The sequence below is a fragment of the Muntiacus reevesi genome, chromosome 1 (genome assembly GCF_963930625.1).
Source record: "Muntiacus reevesi chromosome 1, mMunRee1.1, whole genome shotgun sequence".
NCBI lineage: Eukaryota > Metazoa > Chordata > Mammalia > Artiodactyla > Cervidae > Muntiacus > Muntiacus reevesi.
Window position 1 is genome coordinate 162,658,028 of NC_089249.1, and position 23,417 is coordinate 162,681,444.

General features: G+C 52.6%; 2 protein-coding genes across 2 annotated transcripts; one reads left to right on the forward strand and one right to left on the reverse strand.

The window, feature by feature from the left end:
* The first annotated feature begins 6,767 nt into the window (after positions 1 to 6,767).
* Positions 6,768 to 8,516, forward strand: GUCA2A (guanylate cyclase activator 2A). The gene is made up of 3 exons (XM_065929915.1): positions 6,768 to 6,842; positions 7,895 to 8,084; positions 8,452 to 8,516. The coding sequence occupies exons 1-3, from the start codon at positions 6,768 to 6,770 to the stop codon at positions 8,514 to 8,516; spliced, it is 330 nt and encodes a 109-aa protein (XP_065785987.1).
* A 3,776-nt stretch (positions 8,517 to 12,292) lies between these two features.
* Positions 12,293 to 15,459, reverse strand: GUCA2B (guanylate cyclase activator 2B). The gene is made up of 3 exons (XM_065929930.1): positions 15,367 to 15,459; positions 14,073 to 14,259; positions 12,293 to 12,354 (listed from the first exon to the last, which is right to left on the reverse strand). Exons 1-3 carry the CDS (start codon positions 15,457 to 15,459, stop codon positions 12,293 to 12,295), a joined length of 342 nt encoding a protein of 113 aa, XP_065786002.1.
* Between the last annotated feature and the right edge of the window lie 7,958 nt (positions 15,460 to 23,417).

The following is a 23,417-nucleotide window of genomic DNA, read 5'->3' on the forward strand; positions in this document are numbered from 1 at the left end:
AAGTCAGGGTAGCCGCGGGTGCTGACTGTGCTCGTGTGGCCTTGCGAGCATGTGAGCAAGACCCTGTGTGTGTGTGCTTGTGTGTCTGTGCCCGGGTATGTGTGTTGCCTGTATGACTGACCGTGTGCCTTGGTGTGCCTGTGTGTGACCACGAACCGCAGACAGGAGAGAAAGCATTCTGTTGGAAGGGACGGCCGGACGGCTCCTGACCTCATCAGCCACTTGTGTCTTCCCCTACGGCCCCCGCCCTGGGAGACACTTGCCTGAGGATAGAGCTGGGGTTAGGATCCTCAGATCTCTTTTCCCCCCTTTCTCATCATATTCCTGACCTGGCCCCTGTCACTGCTCCTTCCTGCTGTGGCCCTTTGGACAGGCACCCAGATCTATCTAAACCACCTGTTCCTGCCCCGGGGCAGCTCCTACCTTCCTCCTTGTCCCCTCACCCCCCAGAATTTCCTGGTCAGACCAGAAACTGGTCTACTGTGAGCTGCTGGCCTATGCCTCAGCATGTTCCCTGCAGGCCTCAAAGGCCAGAATCACACCTGAGACAATGGAAACAGCATAGCCTCTGCAGTCAGAAGAACCTAAAATTCCATCTGAGCAAGACATTGCCCCCTCCGAGCCTCAGTTTCCTCATCTGTATAATGGGATTAAAGGGTTGAGACCATCCTTGAGCAGTCAGTTGGAAGCAGCCAGCCCAGGCCCTGGCACATTGCAGGTCCCAAGGGCCCATCTACCTTCCCTTCTTGCCCCCTTCCCTTGCTTCTCTTCCACAGGCCAAGACCCATCATTCTCCTGCAACACCATCCTTCCAATCACCCCTGGCCCTCCCGCGGCACCATGGGGGTGGAACACACCCCTTCTCTCCTAGACCAGTGCAGCAGCCATGCCTAGATGGTCCACTCCCAACACCAAGGGCCATGATGGTGTTTCTAAATCACAGCTCTCCACTCCTCCATCGTTTCCCACGGTCAGCAAGTCGAGGGCAAAATGCCTCCGCTTGATGTGTAGAGCTTCCTCTGACTGCTCACCCACAGCCAGAGGGTGTCACTCTCTGCTTCAGCCCATCCTCCTAACTCTGGGCTTTCTGATGCCAGCCTTTTCTGTGCAGCCCCCATCTCTGTCGGTCCAAATCCTCCCATTGATCAAGGCCCCATTCAAACACCACCTGGCCTGGAAAGTGTCCCCAGACATGGCCCCAGGGGGACCTTTCTCCCCGAGGAGCCCCAGGGGGGTGCCTGTGTCATCTCTTCCCTCTAGTCTGTGCTCTGGGGCACATGGCAGGAGCTCCAGATGGGTCTCCTTCCTTCCCTGACAGCCTTTGGGTGCAGGGGTTGTTTCTGTGGTTGATGCCCACAGGTGACTGGGGTCGGGGGGGGGGGGGTAGCTGCTGGGGGGATGAGGCAGCTGCTGGCCTGCCATGTGGGGAGCAGATGGTGAATGGAGCTCCCCAGGTGCCTCATCCTCACCAGGCCACGGGGGCATGAGATGACAGCGCCGAGCAAACAACCAGACACACCCTCTGTCTACTCCCCAGCTGCCCCCCAGAGCATCACGGGAGAGATCCTGCCCACCCCAGCACCTGGGGAGGGGGGAGGGAGCCCTAAACCCCCACCTGGACTTCAGCTCAAGCCAACAGGCTTCAAATTCCCACTCAGTTGTCCACTTTCCTCCTCTGTAAAATGGGCATCGCGGTAAAACAGGGTCTGACTCAGTGGCTGCATCTTTCTTCTCCTTCTGTGAAGATTGGGAGTCTGGGGGCCAGGAAGACAGGGCAGGAGGGATGAACCAAGGAGAAGTTTCAGCTTTTCTTTGGCACTTGTGAGAACTGGCCTCTGCTCTGGAATTTATAGCTTTGTGACCGCAGCTGCTGCCAAGTTCACCTTGGCAATGAGTCTGAAAAGTTGTGCCTTCTTCTAGGCTGAGCCGGCCTGCCCCCTGCTCATGTCTGCGCCTCCCTCTCTGTTGGCTAGGTGCCCTCACGCTGAGCACCACCAGGGCCACTGCGCCCGAAGCGTCTGCCCGCGCCCTCGGGGAAGTTGTGGCGTCTTAACCTCTCCAGGCCTCTGAACTTCAGTGTCTGCACCTATAAAGTAGGGTTCTACGGTGACTCTTCATGTATTCCCAGAGCTGTTAGGAGGTTCACATACATCGGGATGTCTTCCTCAGGCGGTTCTGGGCTCTCGGAAGAATGTCCAGGACGTGTTTACAAGCGGGATGGGGAGGCTGTGAACTGTGGGCCACACCCTCCTCATGGTCACACAGGTCAATATGGGAGTCTACAGCCTCCCACCTGGGCTCTGCTCTAGGCCTTCCTTCCTAGGGTCAGCTGAGGCCTCCCGCCCTCAGGGAAGCAGAGCCACCAGGCCTGGAAGAACTGGGCCTCAGGGTACCCAGATTTAACAGGCACACTGGAACCATGGTGAGGTCACCCCAACCCAAGAGTTCAACAACCTCTAGGTCAAAACAATGGCGGTCGGCAACCTCACAGAGTCCAGAGGGCACCCCAATAGCAGGGGGCATCCCGGCAGCTGCAAGAGTGGGTGAGGGGTGGCTGGGCTGCAGGCTGGGGTCTGGTTTCCACACCTGTAAAGCACGTACCAAGACCAAGTGTTTAATCCTCGTTTCCTGTTACTGTTAATGTTGTGATTAGTCCAAATACCACAACCTGTCTGGTCTCCAGGCTTCCCTAGTGGCTCAGATGGTAAAGCGTCTGCCTGTGATGCAGGAGACCTGGGTTCGATCCCTGGGTCAGGAAGATCCCCTGGAGAAGGAAATTGCAACCCATTCAGTACTCTTGCCTGGAAAATTCCATGGATGGAGGAGCCTGGTGGGCTACGCTTCATGGGGTCGCAAAGATTTGGACACAACTGAGCAACTTCATTGGTTCACTGGTTCTGCTCTCCTGCGGGATCAGGGGTAGCTGCTAAGTTCCAAGCCTTGTGTGGGTACTGGGGCCACCACGGAGCAAGACACAGGCTCTGCTCTCAGGAGTCTGCAGGAGAGAGGGCGGCACAGATTGGTTGGTTTTATCAGGGGAAAGAATAGGAAGCTGATGGAGCCCAGGGGACAGATATGGTCCTAATACAGGCTTGCTAGGGCTAGAAGCCAGTGAGAAAAGTTTTCCAGGCAATTCAAAATCCACAATATACTTGTCATTGTTTCCATTTTTCTGATGTAGAAACTGAGGCTCAGAGAGAGCACACAACTATTCATTGATGAGCGGGAACTCTACTGAGGGCCGCCTGGCTCCAAAACTGGAGTTATTCTACCAATATCAGAAATCCCCAATCTCTGGGGTCTCATGCCTGGTGATCAGAGGTGGAGATGATGTAATAATAATAGAAATAAAGTACACAGCAAATGTAAGCACTTGAATCATTCCCAAACCATTTGCCACCCACCCACCCTGGTCCATGGAAAAAACTGTCTTTCATGAAACCAGTTCCTGGTGGAAAAATGTTGGGACCACTGACCTACAGGGCCCCAGGTCTGGGCTCCTTCTTTCCAGCCCACTCCTAGGGAGACTTGGGATCCTTGTGAAAAGTGAGCAGGGAGCTGACCATGACGAGCTTTGACAGAGAGTCTGGGCTTCCTTCTGATGGTGTTGGGCAGCCACTGATGGGTTCTCACGTGGGGAGGCAGGTAGAAGTGGTATGGCTTGGTAGGCTATGGAGCTTCAGGAGTTTGTCAGAAGAGGTGGCCTTGGATGTGAGTGGCCCCAAACAACCCAGACCGACCCACTTGCTGCCTATAAGGAATGATGAGGGGTGTCGGGGTGCTGGGGAACCAAGACCATAGGACTCAGGTGTGAGCCTGGGGTGGTCCAGAACCCCAGGCTTCCAAGAGGGCCCCAAGATCCAGCAGCTTCAATGCAGGAGAGGAGGGAGGGGGCCTGGATCCACACCGGGGCCCAGGTTGGGCCAGGGAATTGGCGGGGAGAGAGAGGGAGGGTACTGGTTTCCCAGGGTAGATGTCAGAGGCAGGGTTGGGGAGGGTCAGGCCCAAAGGGCTGAGGCCCGGGAGCCATTTCCTCTTTCCCACAGTGTGGAGCTGTGTCACTCCCATGCACCTAGACCCCCACCCACCCCACCCCTGCTGTGTACTAGGTCAGCCCTGGCTAAGGGGATATGGGGAAAGAGGCTTCAAGACCAAAGCCCCCTCCCTTTACCACTAATCGCATGGTGCCTCGAGAGGGAAAAGAACTGAAAAACCAAAGGAAACCAGAGACAGGGCTCCTTCATCTCATAGCAGCCTATTCAACCCCATCCTTGATGCTAAACTGAATCCCAGTTCAGCTCCAGATCCAACCCCAGTCACAGACCTGACCCCCACCCACTCCTCCATCTCCAACTGCAGACTCAACTCCAACCTTAACCAAGCGCAGAACCTGAACCTAACCCCAACCTACCTCCATGTCAGGCACAGTCCCCACGTCAACCCAATCCTAGCTGCACCCCCAATTCTAACCCTTACCCTGACCCTTACCCCATGCCCAAGCTCAGCTCCACCCTGATCCTGACCCAAACTTGAATTCGAGTCCCAACCTGAACTCCTATCACTCTCTGCTACTTCATCTTGCCCTAAGGTAACTCCAGTCCCAATTGGAAACCTATTGAGTGGTCTTAATCCAGCTTCCACACTAGCCCAGCTCAAGTTCACCCAACCCCAATTCCAACGGCAGCAGCAACCTCAGCTGCACTCCTCCTGGTGTGTACATGTGCTCACCTCCATCCCAGTCACAATAAATTCTACCCTGATTCTAGCCTTACCTTCAACCCAAACTCCATCCATAATCCTTCTGTACCCTGTCCATACCTAACCCTCCACCGGTGTTTACTCCCACCCAACTCTCAGCTAGCAGAGGCCACCACATGGCTGTTCTGGATATGTAGACTTCAGCATATATACATACCCCTCACACACACTAACACACTTCAGTTTACACATACACCTCTGTGTACACACACACACACACACACACACACACACACACGCACACTAGAAAAGGAGGGAAGTTTAGTCTGGTTCTGAGGATTAGCCTGAGAGGGCAGGATAACCAAGTGTTTCTTGCTCCTCCCTGGGGTTGAACCCCTTTGAAGTTCCCTACAATTTCCCCTACAGTGTTGACTCTCCCCACCCTGGGATTCCCACCCCCACCTCTTTGTTTGGAGCCTCCCTGGCTTCCAGCCAGATTGGTTTGTAGATTAGAACAAAGCAGCTCCTAGGGCTGCCCTTCCTCTGTGTCCTGGAGGCTCTGCTCAAAAACAACACAATAAACAAGCACTATGCCAGGGTATAGAGTTCATGGGGGTCAGAGTCTAGAGGAGCAAAGACACACACCCAAGTAACCCAACTCAACAAGATCCCAGGTAGGGAATGTTATCTGGTTCTGTGAGAACAAAGAGAGGTTATTATTTAGCTGAGGATGCAGTGGGGGTTATTGGATATGGGCCTTAACGTTTAAGTAGGAGTTCACCTAATGACGAGGAAGGAAAAACCTTCCAAGGCAAATGGAACCACATATTCAAAGTCAGAGTTGAGCTTGGCAGGAAAGACCAGGATGGAGGCGATTAGGCTGAGTTAGTTGTGGGAGGGGGAGCAGAAAAAAGAAAGGGATGTGGTGGAGGGAGGGGGAGATGGTGAGAGAAGCAGGGGTCAAGGGAATCAGGAAGGAGGAGAAATAACTTTCAAGGATGATCTGAACTTGCTATATGGATAGGACAGCAGACCCAGCGCAGGATGAGAACAGACCGTGGCTCAGACCAGGCGATTGATCCCCAGAAGGGCCAAAGGGAACCAGAAGCTGCGCTGCTGTTGATCAAAGTAATGATAACTCAGCGGGCTGTACTGTACGCTTTCTGTGTTCCAGGCATTGAGGTAAGCATCTTTCTAACCTCATTAATTCTCACTCCCATGAGATATGCATTATCATGTTGGTCCCCAGAGGAAATACAGGGAGTTCTGAAGTTCAGAGATGAAACAATTTGCCCAAATTCACACACATCGAAATGGGGCAGTAAATGGGGCTTGAATCCAGGCCTATGGATGACAGAGCTGAGTCCTTTCTCAAAGTCACAGTGGCCAAACCTAGTACCCGCCTTGGTCATCTCATCTCTCATGACTTGAAGCCCCCTTGAAATCTCCTCCTCCCCCCAGGCTGAATTACATTTCCCCGCTTCTACCAGACCTATTTTAGTTCCCTGCTATCCCACATGTGGCATTCTCTGCAAAAAATGGCCCTCTACCTTTGGTCCCTTCTCTAAGAAAATTTTCACTCATTCTCTAAAACCGGGTGCTGGCACAACCTCCTTTGGGAAAACTTCCTGAACTTCCCTGCCGCTGGGCTGGGTGAATGGCCCCTCCATTCCCCTTGCCCACCCACTCCCCTAACAACCCTGCACTGCCCCTGCCTGGGCCTCCCTCTATAAGGGCTAGGCGGAGTCTGCAGCCCCACCCTGGCACATGGCCTGGCCCGGAGCCATCAGTGAGTGTGAGTGGTTGGTGAATGAACACAGAACCCAATCCAGTGGTGGGTTAAAGTGGGAGTCCAGGGAGGGGCCGGGGCTCTGACGGTTCCCTGGACTGATCTCTTATCTGCCAGGGCGGTCTTAAGCCTTATCTGATTAGGATTGAATTGACCATCAAGCAGCTGAGATGCTCATCAAGACTCCTGAGTTACTCAGTAACCCTGCCCTCTTTAAAAGTCCCACTGTTTCCCCCTGGCATCCAGAACCAGTCACTCCTCTCTCCTGGGTGCTGCCACCATGAACACTTGCCTGTTGTCTGCCCTGTGCCTCCTTGGAGCCTGGGCCACCCTGACAGGGGGAGTCATCGTGAAGGTAAGTTGTCTGTCCCCACTGTTGCCCAGACTGCTCTCTACCTCCAGGGTGTAGGGCCTGTCCTCTGATAAAGTAACCCCTCCCTGGGGACTGAGGGTGGGGTATGTCTAAGGCTTGGTTCTGCCCCACAGATCTCCTTGTCAGCCCTGCCTCTTACACCTTTCATTTTCAAACTCATAGAAAGATCAGGAAGAGACAAGAGAAACAGTTAGGGAAGGGCAAGTGACTAGCCAATTTAGAGTGCTTGCCGTGACCAGGCTCCACTGGTGTCTCACTGGGCCCCAGGATGAAGAAGGGATTGCTAGTCCCTTTTCTTAGAGGGGGAAAACAGACCCTTAGAGTTTGTAACTTTTCATGGGCACGTGGTTGGGAAGTGAAGGAGCTCAGTTTCGCTCCAGACCTTACTTCTCAGCCAAAGCCCTGACCTGGATCTCAGAAATCACCTGGACACCCTGAAGGTCCTGACAGGAGGGCATCCCTACTGGTGTGGATGCCAGCTAAAGGCCAGCCTGGCACTAACTGGGGGCCCCGCTCTGGCTCCACAGTCAGGCCCCAAGAGGCCTTTTATTGCTTCTCAAACATCAGTCAGGCACCAGGCTGGAGCTGGGGGCCAGGGGATCAGCCCACACCTCTCTCAGGCAGAGGTGAAGACAACCTGGGTACAGCCACGTGGATTCAGGAAGCCTGAATCTGGTCCCAGCGCTGGGTCTCTCCCCGCAGATGGGCACCATGGCTCCCACTAGTAGACACCTATTGTGTCCCTGACACTTCGTGTCTGTTTTCTCCATTACTCATATAACATGTAGAACCTAGGCTCCCGGATTGTAATGACTTGTTCGTGGTTCCAAAGCAAAACCAGGATACAAGCCTAGTGTCTGGCTGTAAAGCCTGAACTCTGACCACCTCATATTGCCCCGCGGCGGAGCACCTGGCGGCCATGTGCGGCGAACACTGCTTAAGTGCCTCTGGGCCGGGAGAGGGGTCACTCCTGGAGGAGGCAGTCAGGGAGCAGGCTGCAGCCTGGCCTCACACTCCGGACATGTCTCTCTCAGGATGGAGACTTCTCCTTTTCTCTGGAGTCGGTGAAGAAGCTCAAGGACCTCCCGGAGCTCCAGGAGCCTAGGATCCCTAGAAATTCTGGAGGACTCATCGCTCCCAACCTTTGTAGCTTGCCTAATTTTCCCGAAGAACTCAGGCCTCTTTGCAAGGAGCCCAACGCCCAGGAGATCCTGGACAGGCTGGGTGAGTAACCCTCTCTCTGAAGAGCCGGGGGCCCATGGACTCCCGGATTTGTAGCGCTCGAGGGAGAGATGTGTTATGATTGGTGGGATTCCAGGACAAGCTCTACTCTGATTGGTGGGTCTGTTAAGCCCTCTGTTGTGCTTCCGGGTTCTTCTGATCTCAGCTGTAGCCCCGGTCTGAGTAGACTCTTCTAATTGGCTGGCTTGAGTGGTAATTGTGTCCTGGTTTGTTGTGAAAAGCCCCAGTGGTCAGAAAGGACAGGCCTGGGTTTCTCCTGGGTGGCGGGTGTCCAAACTCTGGCTCAGGTGAGGGAGAGAGCTTTGGGGAAGGGAAGCTGCTCTCACGGGGCTTCGTCTCTCCGGTCCAGGGGCCATCGCGGCGGATCCAAGCACGTGTGAGATTTGCGCGTACGCGGCCTGTGCTGGATGCTAGAACAGATGGTACTCCCTGCCTCCTGTCCCTCCCTCGCCGGGCTCTCCTCCTCCTCACAGCTCAACCTACCCCGAATGCAGGAGTGAGGAGAGCAGCCTGAGGGGTGCCCAACCCCTGCCCCCACCGGAGCTGCTGATGCTTCCCAAGGTCCATGCCCACCCGCGGCTAATAAACCAGATTCCAGAGCCCTCTTTGTTGCGTTCGTTCCTTCTTTTATCCGTCAGTCTACTCATCATTACACTTTAGGGATGCCTACCCTGCCCTCACCAGCTCAGGGTTTAGTGTGCTATGGGCAAGCACCCCACTCTTTCTGCTAAGCCAGCACCCTCTCGGGCTGCCCCCTGCACAGATGCTGAGGGGACTTGAATCCACCATCCATCAATGAGGGAGGTGGAACCTCTGCTTTTGTTTCACCATCCTCGGGGTCATCAAGGCCACTAAACCACATGAGAGCACTTGAGCTGCTTTGGATGACCAACACAGGCACGGAGGGGCTATGCGGTCAGCCCCTGGCCGGAGAGTGTTCAAGGGGCCTCAGGATCTAGCCCTGCATTGACCACTTAAGCGTTGCCTCATGCCTGCACCCCTGCCCCCAGGGCCCACACCCCAAGTCATAGTTCTCACCATGTCCTCTGCGCCACTTTCTACACTCCTGGCCACATCACTCCTGCTCAGGGACCAAGTCCTCACCTCTGTGCCTCCTCTCAGAGAGCAGACTTTCCTCACCCTTCCAGGAGAAGTCCTTATGCCCCCTCATCCTTGCTGCTCCCTGGGCCTCCCTGTGGATTAATGGCTTCGGAGTCTGGGGAAGTCCCTCTGAGCCCCAGGGCAGGTGAGGCCCGTCAAGGGGCTGATCCTGTACACGCAGGGCAGAGCAAGCAACAGCTACATCGTTTGAGCCCTGCGGTCCTGCTAAGGTCTTCCACGCACTACGCGATGTTTGAAAAGTCGCTTTCCCACTCTGAGCCTTGTCTCCTCCTCTGTGAAACTGAGATTGTAATTGTACCAGCTTCCCAGGAGGCGCCAGTGGTAAAGAAACCTCCTGCCAGTGCAGGCGGCATAAGAGACTCGGGTTCCATCCCTGGGTCAGGAAGATCCCCTGGAGAAGGAAATGGCAACCCACTCCAGTATTCTTGCCTGGAGAATCCGACCGAGAGAGGAGTCTGGTGGTAACAGTCCATGGAGTCGCAAAGAGCTGGACATGACTGAAGCGACTTAGCATGCACACACATAGCACACACCCAGACAAGGTGAAATAGTGTTTGTAAATGTGTGTGTAATGCAAGTAAAGTTCAGATTATATGCAAACAGGAAAGCGTTCAATTAATGGTCAAACCAACAAAACAAAATACAAAGAACAAAGAAAGGTAGAGGGAATGAGGGAAAAGGAGGCCATGGGGCCCTTCCTAGGGAAGGAAGAGGAAGTGCCCCAGGGTGATTCTGGCAGGGTTCCCTGGGCTTCAGGATTCAGAGGGTGAGGCATCTTCAGCGCGGGGGCGGAGGGTGGGAAGGCTCTGTGAATGGCGATAGGAGGCAGGGTGTTTGCATTAGCCCTTGGAATTTGCACTGGGATGGATGTAATTTCAAAATCAGGGTGAAGGGAGAGAGGCAGAAGGCATTTCAGAAAATGGATGGGGTTTAATGCAAACACAGACTCAGGAAGGTCCACGACACTGAAATGGTTCAGCCTGGAAGACATAGAACCCAGGAGATGCACAGGGCTGGGTTTGAGCCTGACCTTGTCATTGATGGGCTCTGTATCCTTCTTGGAGACTTGGTTTCCTCCTCTGAGAACGGAGATGATAACAGATCCCTCCTCCCAAGGTTGCAGGGGCACTTGATGAGAATGGTGGTGGGGCAGAAACACTTCAAGCTCCCACTCTGAAGCCAAACTCTGTTAGTTCAGGCATTGCTTTTTACCAGTTGTATGACTTTCAGCAGGTTAGTTAGCCTATTCTTTCCTCAGTTTCCTCATCTGTAAAATGGGAATGACAAGAATCCCTACTGTATAGCCCTGAGTGAAGATTAAAATGGGGTAATAGAGGAAAGGCTTTTAGAGGTCCCCGGGGCCCGGTGTGAGCACTTTGCTGACGTTGTTATTGTTATTTCTGTGCAGATGGCTCCACCATGTGCCTCGCATATAGTAGGTGCTCCCTCAGTGGCAGTTGCCTTTACTGGCTCCTCCCCAGGCAGGTAGGAGACAAGGCCAAATGGGGCTGGGCTCAGTTTAGACTTGAGAGATGGCACTGAGGAGCCTCAGAAGGGTAAGGGGCACTGTGCTGCGATGTACCTCTGGCATGGTGGGCATAGGTAGCCTGCAGGGTGCAGGGCAAGAAGGAATCTCTGACCTGGCAGGGGTTGTGGGAATGGGGAGGCAGTGATGACAGAGGAATGAGAGGAGCCCAGAGAGATGTAGGAGGCCTTGCAAAGGCCCCTGTGAGGGGAGCAGAGGAAGGAGCTGGAGTGTGTGGCCTGAGAGGCTTCTGGCCTCAGGAGGGGCAGCTGGTCTGGAGGAATTCACCATGGCCGTGGCCCTGGGATCTGTGTTCAGAGGGCATGGCCCTTTTGCACGGCCCAAGGATTTTCTACTCTCTGGTTGCCTGGGACAGAGGCCGAGGAGGAAGCCATCCTGGGAAGTCCTTCTCCCAGGAATTCCCAGCCTGAAGAAGAGCTCGGAAGGCCCTTGGAGGAAGACGGTGGCTGCAGGCCATCCTGCCTTGGGTGTCCTCAGCTGTGGTCAGGGACTGAGGTCACAGGGAGACAGTAACATGGCGGTTCAGAGCAGAGACCCTGGCCCAGACTTCCTGGGAAGAAGCCTGCTTTGCCACCTTGCTGAGCCTGTGAGCCCGGGCTCATTAGCTCTCTCTGTACCTCGGTCCCTCAGTTGTAAAGTGGACGTGGTAATGATGAAGTATCTGCTGCCCTGGACTGTTGTGAGAACTCAGTGAGTTAATATCCGCAGACAGTTCAGAGCAGTGCCTAGGGTGTAGCAGATGCTGGTATCATTAATATTCCTCAGGGCCACCAGGGTGAAGAGAGGGAAGGAAGGCCTCCAACCTGGAGCTGGCCAGATGGTCCTGGGGAGCCCAGGAAGGGGGACAAGGGTGCACTAAGGCAGCGGAGGGTTGGGGTGGGTGGGCAGAATCAGCCCAGAAGGGGCACTGAGTGGCTCTTCTCTCCACCTGTCCCACCGCACTTCCACCGTTAGGAGGGAGCCCCCGTTCCTCCCCCATCCTCCCCTATTCTCCCCTTATCATCCCCCCAACTCCATCAGGAGCACAGAGGCTCTGGCTCTGCAGCTGGGCCAGGCCCTGAGCTTAGCTTGGGGGTCAGATAGGTTTGGGTGCTCTGTGGCTTCGCAGCTCTGTGATCCCAGGCGACACATTTCCATTCACAGCCTCACTCCTCTGATATGAAACAGAGCTTAATGAACCAACTCCACAGACAAGGAAACAAGGAAAACGCCTAACTCAGGGGTCCAACCTACCCAGCTTCCTGGGAAGCTCTGCTCAAGCCTCCTGGGGATGAACAAATGGACGCCTGGCTCCGAGTGTAGGTGGAGAATCTTTATTCAGCAGCAGGGTAGTTCCAGGAACCAAACTCTTCTCCTACTGTGGGTCCAATTGCTTTGCACTAGTTCCAGCTGTCGGGCCCTGGAGGAGGGGGGATGACTGCGGTGGTGGGGACCCCCAGAGCCTGGATGGGAGTGGGGGCTCTGAAGGCAGTGTACTGGTGGGGGCAAGGTTCCTGGGTGAGCTCAGGGCACCCAGGCCATCTCAGCTGCAGCCGGTACAGGCAACATTCACACACAGCTCACAGTCATCGTTAGCGATGGTCCCTGGGTGGAGGAAAACACTTGTCAGCTGAACCTGAAACATCCATGGTCCAGAGAGTCATTGACCAGGCAGCCAGAGAAGGCCTGCCTCTGAGAGGGTCTGAGGGAGGGGCCTGGTATCTGTGTCACAGGTCGAGAGCAAGAAAGTTTAAAAGCAGAGTGAGAGGCTTGGGCTCAAGTCCCATGTCCTGTCCTCCTAGCAGTGCCTGGGCGAGTCACTCAAGCCCTGCCTAGTTTTCCTGCCTGCTCAACAGACAGTATCAACCTGGCCAAGGGGTTGTGAGGATAGCGGGCAGGCAAAGGGGTTGACCCAGGGCCTGGTACTAAGTAAGTGCTCAGTAAATACTGGCTACTAGAGATGATCATACTAAGTGAAGAAAGTCAGGCTTCCCTGGTGGCTTAGAGGTAAAGAATCCCCCTGCCAATGCAGGAGATAAATGCTCAATCCCTGGATTGGGAAGATCCCCTGAAGAAGGAAATGGTAACCCAATCCAGTGTTCTTGCCTGGGAAACCCCATGGACAGAGGACCCTGGTGGGCTACAGTCCATGGGGTCACAAAGTGTTGGACAGGACTAAGGGAATAAACAATGGAACAACAGCAGCCATCAGACAAAGACAATTACCACAGGGTACCACTTCTATGTGGAATCTAATTTTAAAAAATGATACAAATGAACTTATTCACAAAACAGAAACAGACTTACAGATACCAAAACAAACTTATAGTTAGCAGAGGGGGAACATGTGGGGAGGGATAAATCAGGAGCCTGGGATGAACATATACACACTAGTACATGTGCATGCGTGCTCGGTCACTTCAGTCGTGTCTGACTTTGTGACCCCGTGGACTGTAGCCCAACAGGCTCCTCTGTCCATGGGATTCTCCAGGCAAGAATACAGGAGTGTGCCATGTCCTCCTCCAGGGGATCTTCCCCACTCAGGGATTGAACCCATGTCTCCTGTGTCTCTTGCATTGCAGGTAGATTCTTTGCTGCTGAGCACCACTATATATATGATAGATAACCAACAAGGACCTACTGTACAGCGCAAGGAACTTTACTCAATATTCTGTGATAACCTATATGAGAATCTATAGGTTATAGATTAAGAGGTTATAGATTAACCTATATAGATATAGGTTATAGATTAAGGTTACAAAGAAAAGAATCCGGAAAAGAATGAATAGATGTATATGTACAACTGAATCATTTTGTTGTATACCCAAAGCCAACACAACATTATAAATTAATGATACTCCAATAAAATCAAAAGAGAAAAATAAGTGCTAGCCAGTTCCTGCATTCTCCTGATCAGCTGTTTCATCCCTCACATTTCAGCTTAGATGTCACCCGCTCTTGGAAGTCTTTCAGATCCCCTTATGCCAGCCCAGACATGAGCCATCTCTCTCCTGTGTCCCCGCTGTGCCTCCCTGGTTGCCCCATGTATTGCAGTCATTTTTATGGATCTGTTTCCAGTGTCCCTTCCCCCTACCTGTGAAGTGTTGGAGGTGGGCCAACTATCCCAGCCAGGCTGCTGGGGACTGAAGGGGATCCTGGCATGACTGATTTCAGCCCCTCAGCCAGGAAGGCCAGGGGCTGAGTTTCTTGAATCTCCCTATTCTCAGCCACTAGGTGCTTAACAAACCACACGAGGTAGAAGGCCTGGGGCACAGGGAGGGAAGAACATGAGGGCCGGGGGCTCTGTGGGGGAGGGGACTCACTCAAGGCCTGGAAGATGCTAGCTGCATCCTTAGAGGCACAGATGGGCCGGAGGTCCAGCGGCAGGGCCGGGTGTTGGCACACAGAGGGCTGGGGGCTCTGGTCTTGCAGGCCGGGGCTGGGCACCCATTGACCCACCAGGTCATTCAACTTCTTCACCGATTTCAGCTGGACCTGGAAGCCTTGGTACTGGAGGAGGAAGGAGACCTCAGGCATCACAGCCTGAGCAGGGAAGGGGGCAGGGTGCTGCCAGGAGACCAGGGAGCGCCCCTGTTCTCATGGAGTTGGAAAGTCGAGGCGTGGAAGATCACCTGGCAGGTGGGAGGTGGTGCCTGACACTTCACACCCCCCTATGCCACAGGCTAACCGGAAGATGAGGTTGAGCAAGGCTGTGATCATGGTGGTTCAAGGCATGGGCTTTGGAGACAGCGGGGACTTTGATTCAAATTCCTGGCTGCCCGTCTCTTTCCCACTTTGAACCTCATCTGACAGAGACAGTCAAACTCCACTCCTCCCGGTGCCTGGTACCCAGGCCACCCCCACCCCCCATAACTGTGTGATTGCCCGTGAACCAACATGGCAAAATGATGGCAATGCCTAGTCTAGCTGGCTGGGCTCCAAGGCCAAGGCTGCAGGGGGAAGCTGACACCCCATCTCAGGGTTCCCTTATTCCTTCCCAAGGATGCCCAGTCGAATGTGCTACCCAGGAGCCCTGTGACAGCTTGCCCCACTGCAGGTAGGCTCTGCCTCCATCGACAGACCCCTTCTAGCTTCACAGCTGCTCTGTGAGGAGACCTGGACCGCCTGCTGTCTTCTCTTGGGGCCTTTCTGTATGCTGGGGCATTTCTCTGCCTGGCGCAGATCTGGTCTCTGTACCTAGATACCTCCTGCTCATCCTGCAATGTCAGCTGGAGTTAACTCTCCGAGCAAACTTCTCTGGTGGCCTTCATCCCCTCTCCACCCACACGTGGGAGAATACAGAGAGTTGTGGGAGCATTAAAGAAGTCTCCCTCTCCTTCTGGGCTCTTCAAGGGCAGGCACTATGTCTGATTCCCTATCTGACCTCTGACCGGGATGGGCACTTGAGGAGAGCAATGAAGAATGACCATCTTTTATTGTTATCATTACTGTCATCCTTGTCACTGGCGTTCCAGCGGCTTCCACCCACCTGCTCTTTTGGCCCCTGTGGTGTGATTGGGTGTTGGGCTGAGCCCTGGGTCCTGGACTGTCCTTAGTGAGTTTCCCAGCATTCCGTCTCCATCCCAGCCTCTCACCATGGGGACCTTCAGGACAAACCTGGATGTAGACTGACTGTGTGCCCTGTAGCAGCACGAGGAAGACCAGGGCAACCGCACACAGCAGGCACCCTGACACCGCCCTGCTGGCCATCTCGCTCTCTCTGTGTCCCGCCGCCGTCCACCTGGCTCCCACCTGCTTCCTCATCTGGCAGCTTTTTATAGGCTGGCCTCCAGCACCCTGATCACTCATTAACTGGTCAGCCCGGGCGGGGTTGACAGCTGGCTGGCACCCTGACAAGCCCAGAGCCCATTCCCAGGAAGGGGGTTGGGGGTGGTGGGGGTAGGGAGGCCCAGAGAACACAGGAGCGTGATGCTGGGGTAAGCACCTGCCTTGTGTGCAAGACGTTGTGCAGGTGGAGTGAGGAGGGAGACCATTTCACAGCCAGGGAGAGCGAGGCTCCGGAGGTAGAGTACCTTGTCTCAGGTAACGGAGCCAGTCGATAGTAGAGTGGGGACTCGGGCATCTGACCCAGGTGAGCCTAGGGTTTTTCCTCAGGTCAAAAGGTGCAGGCAGACAGGTGGGCAGATATCAGGCTGACCTCAGGGTTCTCCATGTCCCTAGATCCTTGTGTCTCCTGCTCTTCTCTCCCCAGTTTTATTGAAGGGCCATCCTTGTGATCAGTGCCTGCCCAGCCCCTCATCTTGCCTCTGCCTCCCATCTCCCAAGTGATGGGTATACCCAGGCCCAGTATCGTCCATCTCACCTGTTGATGCCTTTTAGAAGCCAAAAGCCTAACCCGGCCTGGAGGAAAGAGCACCTGCCTTGGGAACAGATCGACCAGGGTTCAAATCCTGGTCCTGCTGCAGCTGAGTGACCTTGTCAAGTCGCATCAACTCTAACCAAGATTAGTTTCCCCTTCCATCACAGAGGCATTGTGACAGGATCCACCACATGAGGCTGCCATGAGAGTGATAAGGCTGGGTCCTCCTGAGCTTGTCCTTGTCTGGGGGTAACGCATGCCACTGAAGGCCCCTTGATCTCACAGTTTCCATTTGAGGCAGTGTGTGACCTACCATCTCTGTGATTGAAGGTTGGGTCAAAGTCCGCAAGGGCGTCATCACCACTGCCAGCCGGGACAGCTGTCAACAGTGCCCATCCCACGGCTCTGCCCTGCCAGGCACGGAGCCTGGCATGCAGTAGGTACTCCATGCTTAACACTGAATTGAAGCCTAGATAGCCCATCTGGGTATTCCGGGCCCAGTCTCCAACTTGTGGCTGAAATCTGATGTCACTGTGTTTCCTAAGGCTGATCCTTTTTGCAAAAGCTTAATCCCATCTCATGCCTTTGGGGCTGCTCCCCACCAGCCTGCATGCTCATCTCCTTCTTTCTTATCTTGGGATGAAATGGAAAAAGCTAGAGTGAACTTTGGTATTCCCATTGTCTTGCTTTGAATCCAGACTTTGGCCTACTCTTCTGAGTACGAAGAATTCGATAGACTCTTACATGACTTCTTATCTGTAAACTGAAATAACCGTCAGAAACAATAACTCTCTTCTCAAATATGCAGGCGCCATGCTGTTCTGTGAGCAGAATCCCCTTCAATCTGTTGCGACAGGTGTCACTGTCGTCTTCTATTTACAGATGAAGTTCATTGTACAGGCCCAGTGAGTTCAAGCACGTGGTGTGCGCAGCACGTTTTCTCTCTGGAATTCTTGTCTCTGCTCAGCTTATGGGAGAAAAAAGGAACACGGGCCTTGGAGGTAAGAAGATCCATGTTCAAACCCAGACGCCAGCACTTCTGAACTGTGTGACCTTGGGCAGCTTCTCCAAGTCTTCATCAGTAAGTGGAGGAAATAAGGGACCACCTCCCGGTGGCTATTGGGAGGAAGACCTGGACAGTCCCATCCCAAAGGAGCCCATGACTCTCCCTTTCCCCAGAACGTGCATGGCCCTTGGGGACCACATTGTCAGTCGTGGTTTTCCCTCCTGCCTCTCCTTCCCCATGGCGGCCTCCCTGACAGGTCCCACCTTTGAACCTGCAGCTGCGACACATCCGATCTTCGAACCCCCGTCCCCGCTCTCTCCACCAGGCAAGCTCAGCCTCCCTGGCCTGGCCCCAGGAGACAAGGGCCAAGCCTGTAGCGTTTAGAGGATCCTGTGTCCGTGGCCTCCTTCACTTCTCTGTCTTCCTGCTCTACCAGCCAGGGACCATCATGTGTCATTCTTTCCCTGGGAACAAGGTGCCACTTCCCCCTCTGCCTAGTCTGACTCAGGTTCATATCTCAACCCCGTTCTTCCTAATCTCTTCACCAATCCATCATGCCACAGACGCACACCCCTGCCACTGCCCCCAGTCAGCCAGCATGTGTTGATGTTTCTCAGGGCAATGCCTTCTTGAGGGACATGGGAGGTGACTGTCAGGCCAGCCTGGACTCCGGTCCCTGTGTGGGAGCCTCGAACATGGAGACAAAGTGGGTGACAGTTTGCCTCTGTGTGCTTTGGGGCTGCTCCTCCCTCCACAATGGATTCCCTGACCACTGCCCACCGCCACAGTACTCCACGCCCCCAGACTGACCGTTTCCCAGCGGCATCTGTCACAGCTGACATCTTCTTGACTTGGTTTCTAGGACACACGCTCTTCACTTTTCCTACCAATTTCACTGGCCCATCTTCTCAGTTTCCTTGGCTGTTTTTTCCTTCTCTTCTTGACTTCTAGAGCTTAGAATCCCCAGGAGCTCCAGAGCTCAGTCCTTGGATTACTGTCCTCTGCCTATCCTCCCCTGGGGATCTTCTCCAATCTTAAGGATTTTAATGCCATAAGTACCCTAGCCTGACCTCTCCCCTCAGCTCCAGACTCATTTTCCTACCTCCTCAACATCTCCCAGAACAGATGAGGGTACTAACATTCATCAAGTTGCTCAGGCCAAAAGTCTAGGGATCATCCCTGATGCCTGTCTTTGCTTTATTTACCAAACTCAATTCATTAACCAGTCCAGCTGATTCTATCTTTGAAATGTTTCTGGACCGCAACCATGTCTCACCACCTCCATTGCTAATGCCAAAGTCCAAACTATCATCTTTGATCATTGGTCTCATGGATTATCGCAAGTGCTTTGTATTAGGATTCTCCAGAGAAACAGAACCAATTCTGTTAAATATTTATATATATTCTATTCTCTCTTCTTATCTGTCTTCTATCTCTGCTTGGTTGCTCCACCATGCCTGACTCTCTTGCGACCCCATGGACTGTAGCCTGCCAGGCTCCTCTGTGCATTGGATTTTCCAGGCAAGAAGAGTGGAGTGGGTTGCCATTTCCTTCTCCATCTTCTATCTCTACCTGTCTAGATTTTATTTACTTTTTAAAGTTTTCATTGGAGAATGGTTGATTTGCAATGTTGTGTTAGTTTCAGGTGTATAACAAAATGAGTCAGTTGTAAATATACATATATCTGCCCTTTTTTAGATTCTTTCCCCATAAAGGTTATTACAGAGTATTGAATAGAGTTACCTGTACTATACGGACTTCTCCGATGGCTCATCTGGTAAAGACTCCGCCTGCAATGTAGGAGACCTGGGTTCGATCCCTGGGTTGGGAAGATCCCCTGGAGAAGGGAATGGCTACCCACTCCAGTATTCTGGCCTGGAGAATTCCATGGACTGTAGAGTCCATGGAGTTGCAAAGAGTCAGACATGACTGAATGACTTTTATGCAGGTTCTTATTAGTTATCTATTTTATATGTAGTAATGTGTATACATTGGACTTCCCTGGTGACTCAGCAGTAAAGAACTCTCCTGTCAATGCAGGAGACATAAGAGACTCGGGTTCGATCCCTGGGTTGGGAAGATCCCCTGCAGAAGAAAATGACAACCCACTCCAGTATTCTTGCCTAAGAAATCCCACAGACAGAAGGGCCTGTTGGGCCATAGTCCATGGGGTTGCAAAGAGTCAGAAACAACTTAGCAACTAAACAGTAACAACAGTGTGTATATGTCAGTCCCGATTTCCCGATTTATCCTTCCCTCCCTTTTACCCCTGGTAACCTAGACAGCATATTAAAACGCAGGGACATTACTTTGCCAACAAAGGTCTATCTAGTCAAGGCTATGGTTTTTCCAGTGGTCATGTATGGATGTGAGAGTTGGACGGTGCAGAAAGCTGAGCGCCGAAAAATTGATACTTTTGAATTGTGGTGTTGGAGAAGACTCTTGAGAGAACCTTGGACTGCAAGGAGATCCGACCAGTCCATCCTAAAGGAGATCAGTCCTGGGTGTTCATTGGAAGGACTGATGCTGAAACTGAAACTCCAATACTTTGGCCACCTCATGCTAAGAGCTGACTCATTGGAAAAGACCCTGATGCTGGGAGGGATTAGGGGCAGGAGGAGAAGGGGACGACAGAGGATGAGATGGCTGGATGGGATCACCGACTCTATGGACATAAGTTTGAGCAAACTCCGGGAGTTGGTGATGGACAGGGAGGCCTGGCATGCTGCGATTCATGGGGTTGCACAAGAGTCGGACATGACTGAGCGACTGAACTGAAATGAACTGAACCATAAGTTTGTTTTCTACTCCTGCAACCCTGTTTCTGTTTTGTAGGAAAACTGTGCAGATTTGTTTTAAAAGATTGGCTCAACTTGCCAGCTGAGGCTGGTAAGTTTGAAATCTGTAGGGCCGGTTGGCAGCTGGAAATTCAGATGCAGTGTGTGTCTAAATTTTGAAGGTCAAGCCAGCAGGTGGAAAATTCAGGCAGGGTTTCCAGGTTGCAATCCTGAGGCAGGATTCCTTCTTCTTTTTCGGGAAAACTCAGTCTTTCTAAGGTCTTCAGCTGATTAGATGAAGCTCACACACATTATTCACTTGAACTCTACTGACTGTAAACATTAATCACATCTGACAAAAATATCTTCACACCAACATCTAGATTGATGGTTGACCAAACATCTGGGCACCACAACCTGGCCAAGAGCTCTCCAAACAGTTTTCTTTCCTGTCTTCAGGCCTCCTTGCAGCAGCTGCAGTGATCCTGTTGAAATCTAAGTCAGACCACGTCTCTCCCCTGCTCATTGAGCTCACTAATGATTTTCCACTTTACTCAAGGTAAAATTCAAAGGCTTCCACTGGCCTTGAAGGTCCCATTGGCCCCCTTCACATCTCTGAACTCATTGCAAAATTCTGCCCTTCACCCTCTGGGTTCCAGTCACACTAGCTTCCTTGCTGTCACCCAAACATGCTAAAGGTAGCTTACCTTGGAAATCTGCTCTTCACCCACGCACTTATATGGCTCACCTGTCACTTCCTCTATGTCTGCTCAAATGCCACTTCCCCAAAGAGATCCCTCCTGACCATCCTACCTCAGAAAGCCTCCCCATCACTCTGGGTCCCCTTACTTTTTTGTAGCACCTGTCATATATGAACATTTCATTTCTTGCATTTCTCTTGCCACTAGAAAGGCATTTGTCTGTTTTCCCCAAACAATACCTGGCACATGAAAGTGAAAGTGAAAGTCACTCAGTCATGTCTGACTCTTTGCCACCCCATACAGTCCACAGAATTTTCCAGGCCAGAATACTGGAGTGGGTGGCCGTTCCCTTCACCAGGGGATCTTCCCAACCCAGGGATCAAACCCAGGTCTCCTACATTGCAGGCAGATTCTTTACCCGCTGAGCCACAAGGGAAGCCCAAGAATACTGGAGTGGGTAGCCTATCCCTTCTCCAGCAGATCTTCCAGACCCAGGAATTGAACCGGGGTCTCCTGCATTGCGGGCAGATTCTTTACCAACTGAGCTATCAGGGAAGTCTATAATTGGCACATATCTGGTACATAATTGGTGCTTAATAAATACTTAATAAGTTGAATAAATGAATAGGATTCAAAGATTAACTCCACCAGCCACTAAATGTTTGGCCTTGGAAAATGTCCTACTTCTCTGATCCCCATTCATCTTGTTAGCATCTTCCTGTCATATGCAAGGGGCCTGGTGACTGTTAAAAAAATGTGAAAACATTGTGAACTAGTGTTCTTAGCTGTGAAATCGTTTATCAAGAAACGAAATCCTTTTTGTGTCATATGTGCACTGCAAATTCTAGGGCATATAATAATTCAATCAGCACATAGTTACTGGTGGCCCATTATGTTCCAGGCACTATTCTAGGCACAATGGATACAGTCACCAACAAACCAGACTAAGCCACGGTCCACAGAGCAGTGCCAGTTGCTTGGACGGGGGCTCAGAATGGAGATGCCGAGAACAGGTTGGATTCTAGATATTCATTGATGTCAGCCCACAGGATTTTCTCTTCTTTTGAATGTGAAGGGTAAATGAAGAGAGGAGTCAAGGGCAGTTCTAAGGTTGACCCACGTCAAATGGGGCTACCACTCACCGAGATGGGAAGGAGGGATGAGCAGGTCAGATGAGGGTCTGGAGAGTTCAGTTTGAACATGCTAAGTATGAAATGCCTGTTTGACCTCTGAGTAGAGATGTGGGCCACTGACGTACCCGCTGTGGTCACCAGGGAGGGTCTGATTCTTGGAGTCTTGGAACTGGACTGAGAGAGGAACTGGAAGGAGAAGAGGCCAGGTCCCAGGGCTGAGCTGTGGCAGGGTCCTGCAGCATTTGGAGGTAAAGCAGAGCATGAGGAATCAGCAAAGCAGATGGAGAAGGAGCCCCCAAAGAGAGTCCAATCTTCAAAGCCGAACAAAGAAGTGTTTCAGGAACAAGAGCCTGCTCCGTGGGGTCAAGTGCTGGGTTAGCTCTGGTAAGATGAAGACAAAACTGCCACTGGATTTGACAACATGGAAGTGGCTTCCAACATGGAAGTGGAATGGATCCTTGACAGGGTCAAGTTCAGGAAAGTGGTGGACGTAAACCTGATTGTAGTGGGATCGAGAGGGGAGAGGAGGACAGAAAGTGGACCCAGTGAGAATGGAGGTCTGGTTCTAGAGCCAGAGTTTTTAACGCTGACCTTAAATTAAAGCGTGAAATGGAGAGATGACAAATTTAATGAAAAATCAGTGTATTGGGTCTAACAGAAGATCCTGTATGTTGAATTGTTTAAATCGAGGTGTGGTAGTTTTCCAGCAGTTTCCCAAATGAAATGTTGGCTTTTTCCTGAAGAATTAGGTGACATATTGAATGGTTTCATTTTTCACTCTGGTCAATGGAAGACTCAGAGTAAGTTTGTACCCCAACATTAGTAATGACACTGAAGCTCATTCAACCAGTGGCTTCCCTTTTGATCTATTTATTTCCCCAGTCTACCCATATTGTACTGATCTTGCCGCAGGCCCCCTCCCCTTCCCCACCTGTTCCCCACCTCCACACACAGCCCTTTAAGTCTTTCTGTACTCTCCGCAGCTTCATTGTCTAGATGGACTGGGGGTTGGGTAATGGTTTTAAAAAGGCAAATAAGCGGATCAGGGCTGCCCCCTGGTGACAGTCAAGGAACACTGCAGGCAGAGGAAGCCGACTGTCCTTGTTCCTTAGGGCATCATTCTCTCAGCCACCCCTTGAGAGGCGAAGGGTGAGGAAAGAGACTCTGATTTGAAGGGCAGTGGGAAGCCCCAGTCGGCATGTCTATGCCTGGCTGTGAGGGGTGTCCTGCAAACATGATTATGACAGTCTACAGAAGGGGAAGCCTGTGAGGTCATCAGGAAAAAGTCCCTGCTTGCTAGCTGGTGTCTGAGTATTCTGTGGTCTCTAGATAGTGAATGCTGAGGTGAACAAGAGGGCCGCAGTGGGATGGAGAAGGAGGAGAAAGTTCAGGCCACAGGTAGGACCCAGTACTGACAGCAGGGCTTGGGGGCAGACAAGGGGCAGCCCGAGGCAGCAAGAGAACCGTAGCGAAGCGGGGGACCCTGGGCCTCCAGGGTCTGGTGCTGCCTGAGCTGCAGACAGAAGCTGGCTCAGACAGAAGACTTGGGTCTTGCCCTCTTGAGAGGGGACAGTGTGCTTCTGACCTTGGCCTCTGCCGGCATCTCTGCCTTTCTCCCCTTGGGGTCAAAGGTGTGTGCGAGCATGTGTGTGCATGCCTGCCAGCTCTGACCATGTGTATACGGGGGTGCTCTTTGTGTCTATGGGGGAGCATGAGTGCGCACGTGTGGTA

What these genes read in the sequence shown, in the direction of transcription:
- GUCA2B (XM_065929930.1), bottom strand. Translation starts at nt 15,459, where the DNA reads ATGGCCAGCAGGGCGGTGTCAGGGTGCCTGCTGTGTGCGGTTGCCCTG. An exon ending in CACAGTCAGTCTACATCCAG is followed by an intron (nt 14,260 to 15,366) that starts GTTTGTCCTGAA and finishes TTCCTCCTCCAG; the next exon opens with TACCAAGGCTTCCAGGTCCA. An exon ending in TAGCATCTTCCAGGCCTTGA is followed by an intron (nt 12,355 to 14,072) that starts GTGAGTCCCCTC and finishes TCCTCCACCCAG; the next exon opens with GGACCATCGCTAACGATGAC.
- GUCA2A (XM_065929915.1), top strand. Translation starts at nt 6,768, where the DNA reads ATGAACACTTGCCTGTTGTCTGCCCTGTGCCTCCTTGGAGCCTGGGCC. An exon ending in CAGGGGGAGTCATCGTGAAG is followed by an intron (nt 6,843 to 7,894) that starts GTAAGTTGTCTG and finishes TGTCTCTCTCAG; the next exon opens with GATGGAGACTTCTCCTTTTC. An exon ending in GGAGATCCTGGACAGGCTGG is followed by an intron (nt 8,085 to 8,451) that starts GTGAGTAACCCT and finishes TCTCCGGTCCAG; the next exon opens with GGGCCATCGCGGCGGATCCA.